At 37.8% G+C, this 4,036-nt stretch overlaps 1 protein-coding gene across 1 annotated transcript in view; it reads right to left on the bottom strand.

Annotated features, from left to right (window-relative positions):
• Nucleotides 1–3,141: 3,141 nt before the first annotated feature.
• Nucleotides 3,142–4,036, bottom strand: part of LOC107097007 (suppressor of tumorigenicity 14 protein homolog) — an 11,488-nt gene continuing 10,593 nt past the window's right edge. Inside the window, exon 6 of the mRNA XM_015393959.1 lies at nucleotides 3,142–3,194. Within this exon, the coding sequence (XP_015249445.1) occupies nucleotides 3,142–3,194 (53 nt within the window). The remainder of the gene's footprint in view (nucleotides 3,195–4,036) is intronic.

Here is a 4,036-nt window from a genome sequence, read left to right as displayed (position 1 = left end):
TTTGTCCTATGACCTGATCAATTGCCTTGTCAGAAGAACACTCTGTTATGATCTGCTAATAAAAAGGCTCTGCAAAGGAAGTCAGTCAGAGAGTAGATGTAGCTGAATGTAGCTCTCTCCTTCTGCAGAAGCCGTTAAAAAATCCCTCTTCTGTGTGGACTCACTTCCTTTTTTACGAACCTACATTTTTGAACCAGCTGGATGAGCGCCCAGCGTGGTTCTGCCCTGAGGTTCTGGTAGAACAGCCGTGTAACAAAAGGTCGCCCCGGTTAGTTTAGTAAGAACCATCCAGTCTGGTCCAGATCCGAGCAGAATAACATGAAGGTTCAAAGTGCTGCTGGAGATTCTCAGTCATCCAGGTTACGGTGTAACTTTGTAATGAAAGTTGGTGATGCTCTAAGGGTGGGGGCGCTCTAAGGGTGGGGGCTGATTAAGGGTGGGGCCGCTCTAAGCGTGGGGGCTGATGGAGCTACAATTACTCCACCCGAACGCTTTCATTAGGTTTTTATATTTTCCAAAAATGAGCTCAAAAATCTGTTTATTGAATGCTTTCCTGTTGTTAAGAACATAAGAGAAGCATGCCAAAATCAAGCATCCTTAGAAATACAAATTCAATTCCATCCATCCAAAAAATATGAATATGCTGCATTTTAAATATAGCTCTTTTTTTCTTGAAAACTTTCTGGTAAACTTGGAGATATTTTTTATTGCATGTTGCATATCGCAGTAAATCCGTTTCACATTTAAATCTGCAGCTCTTCCTATTTCTCTCTGTGCTCTGTTTAAAAAAAAAATTATGGACCTCTTTACTAATATAATGATGCCAGAAACTACATTTCAAGATCTGTTGAAGCTCTGCAGTCTGGTTCTATCTGGACAATAAGAGAATGTGTTCATTTTAAGCTGTAACTGGGAGTCCTGGTCCTCTGAGAAGCCAACATTTATTTAACTAATAAAGAAGAACACAATTTTTAAACTCTATTTTCTCAAGCTTCTTGCATTATAATACTAACTAGAATAAACTTACAACCTGTTGACATTTTTGGCTGAAAATGCTTCGTATTTCTAACAAATAGGGTTTTCAGTGGCGTCTATTATTTTCAACCAACCCGTCTACTAACTTTTTCTTAAACATACATTGCATGTCTTTCCTACAACATGTAGCTACTTTGTGCGCTAAACAGAAGTCTGAAAGCGACAGATCTGATGATGTCACACCGAGAGGCGGGACAAGGGAGCAGAGTCGGAGAAAAAAAAAAAAACGCACTCAAAACGCTCCGAATAAAGTTAGCTGCACCCAACCTCAGTTACCTTTGGCTAAAGTAAATGAGCAGAAAGGGGGAAAAAGCAGAACGTTACACCTGTACATCCAGGTCATAGTCATTCAAAAAAAGTTGCAAGCTTTGAAGACACTTCGCTTCCCATCCAGGAAGCCTTTTCAATTCAAAATGGCAGATTTAACGTTGAGTTCCAAGCTTTACAGAGTAGCCCAAAAACGTACAAATTAAACCAGAAGAACGGGTCCGCCCCTTAGAAATGGGCAGTCATTTGGGTTCTTTGTTAGCCTGCCAAGCTAACAATTGCCCCTAACGACCCCCTTTCAGAGGCATAGCCCAGTATCGGGTATTGCAGGCTAAAAAAGAAACCAAAGCCATTACGCATTCCTAAGGAGTGGACCTGTTCNAATGTACTGTTAAACATGAGTATTTCAACATTTTAACTTGAGTGGAATTATGAATAAATATATTTTACTTGTAGTTGAGTGAGTATCGATACTTTCACTCAAGTACTACTGTTGAGTACCTCACCCACCGCAGGCAGACAGCGCTGAGTACAGAGAATTAACCTTAGATTACACATATTTATTCAGATTAAAAACTCTTTAAAATGAACTCAAACTGTTTTGAAATATGCAAAGATTTATATTTTGCAATTAAATATTAATATGATGAATATTTATATTAATATATTATAAGATTAGGTTTTACAAATATTTATATAGTATATTATTATTATTCAGTATTTTAAAGATTTGACAAAAAAAGTCTTTACAATGACAAAAAATTAATAAACAAAATAAATAGTAATTTACTCTGTTTTAAAATCACATTACTGCAATCCTTTAAAATACTGACTAATAATAATATACTGTATAAATATATAATATTTCTAAAACCTAATCTTATGGTATTTTAATACGAAACTTTTTGTTTATCATATTAATATTTAATTGCAAAATATATAACTTTGCAAACATCTCATCCAGTTTGAGTTCAGTTTAAATTGTTTTTCATCTGAATAAATATGTGTAATTTAATGTAATTAGATTACACATATTTATTATGTGTAATCTAATTACATTAGATTACCATAATGAATGTGTGTAATCTAATGTAAATGTAATTTTAGAATTTGTTTTGGTCTTTTAAGGGGTTGTTAGAGACTAGAGATTATCGTAATATTATCTTGACTCGTCTTTCATGTGATTAAAATGAGATCTGAGGCGCCTCCTATTCTTTCTGACAGCAGCTGTCTGAACTGTGGTCTGATCCAAGATGGCCGCCCTCTAGGCATGTCAGCTTCGCTGCCAACAAAGAAATTATTTTCAAACGGTATAGAGAAGCATTGTAGAAAGTTTTGTTTGTGTTTTTTGTTTTGTTAATTTGTATATATGTATGTCGGTATATGTGTAGGTAGGTATGTATTTATATGGATATATATAGCAACATAATTATAAACATTGTAAATTAAAGAAATGCAAGAATTAAAGGGGTAGGAGCACATAAGTTTTACTTCTTCCTACTCCTTTTCGCACATGTAATAGAGGTATATTATTTAGGAAAGAAGGGTAACTTGTTTGTTGTTTTTCTCTCCAATGTTTTTAAACATTGTTTTATTGTTTTTCTCTTGAATGTTCGAAATAAACAATTAGAAAAAAAAAAAAACAGCCTCCATTGATGCTTCTACCTATATAATGTACTATGTTGTACTCATTGGTTCAAACACCTGTGTGAGCCATGAGGAGAGCATCTGCTGCTCGTTGGAGAGGAGAATCCCAGCAGAGTCATCTCAGAGCTACAGGAATGCAGAAGCGTCCCTAATCAAGCCCCTCCATCTCCTGTGCTCCGGTTCTTCATGGCATTAAACTTCCAGGTGGTTGATGGCGGCTGCAGGATGGAGAACCAGAAGCAGCTCTAAAGGTCACCAACGGTTTCAGGAAGTTCCTGCAGTCACGCTAATAACTTCCTTCTCTGACTATCAGGAACCGCTTCAGCTCGGTTTGCTTCTATCTGGTGGACCTTAACCTGGGGCCCAGATCAGGTTCTGGATCCCATCAAACCTTTTTTTAATTCATGTTTTTGTTTGAAAAAGCGGCAGGAAATAAAATCTGAGGAACTCCTTGTTAGGTTTATTCAGTGATGATTATAAAGTTAATGTGTGTGCATATGAAACACTGGAGAAATGAGATGCTTCAATGTTTACTGCAAACTGTCGTGCAACGGTGGTAGAAAACTGCTGATGTTTGTGCAAAGCTAATCACAGTTATCAGGAGACCAATCTATTGTGTGATTCAATCAGAGGAGCATTTCGTCCTACGACCTCCTGATCAATTGCCTTGTCAGAACACTCTATTTTGTAACCCACCCCATGTGTTATGATCTGCTAATAAAAAGGCTCTGCAAAGGAAGTCCATCAGAGAGTAGATGTAGCTGAATGTAGCTCTCTCCTTCTGCAGAAGCCGTTAAAAAATCCCTCTTCTGTGTAGACTCACTTCCTTTTTTACGAACCTACATTTTTGAACCAGCTGGATGAGCGCCCAGCGTGGTTCTGCCCTGAGGTTCTGGTAGAACAGCCGTGTAACAAAAGGTCGCCCCGGTTAGTTTAGTAAGAACCATCCAGTCTGGTCCAGATCCGAGCAGAATAACATGAAGGTTCAAAGTGCTGCTGGAGATTCTCAGTCATCCAGGCGACGGTGTAACTGTGTAATGAAAGTTGGTGATGCTCTAAGGGTGGGGGCGCTCTAAGGGTGGGGGCG

This window comes from Cyprinodon variegatus, unplaced genomic scaffold (genome assembly GCF_000732505.1).
Source record: "Cyprinodon variegatus isolate N-32 unplaced genomic scaffold, C_variegatus-1.0 Scaffold665, whole genome shotgun sequence".
NCBI classification, from domain to species: Eukaryota; Metazoa; Chordata; class Actinopteri; order Cyprinodontiformes; family Cyprinodontidae; genus Cyprinodon; species Cyprinodon variegatus.
The sequence above is the reverse complement of the archived record's forward strand: the minus strand, read 5'-3'. Positions and strand labels throughout refer to the sequence as shown.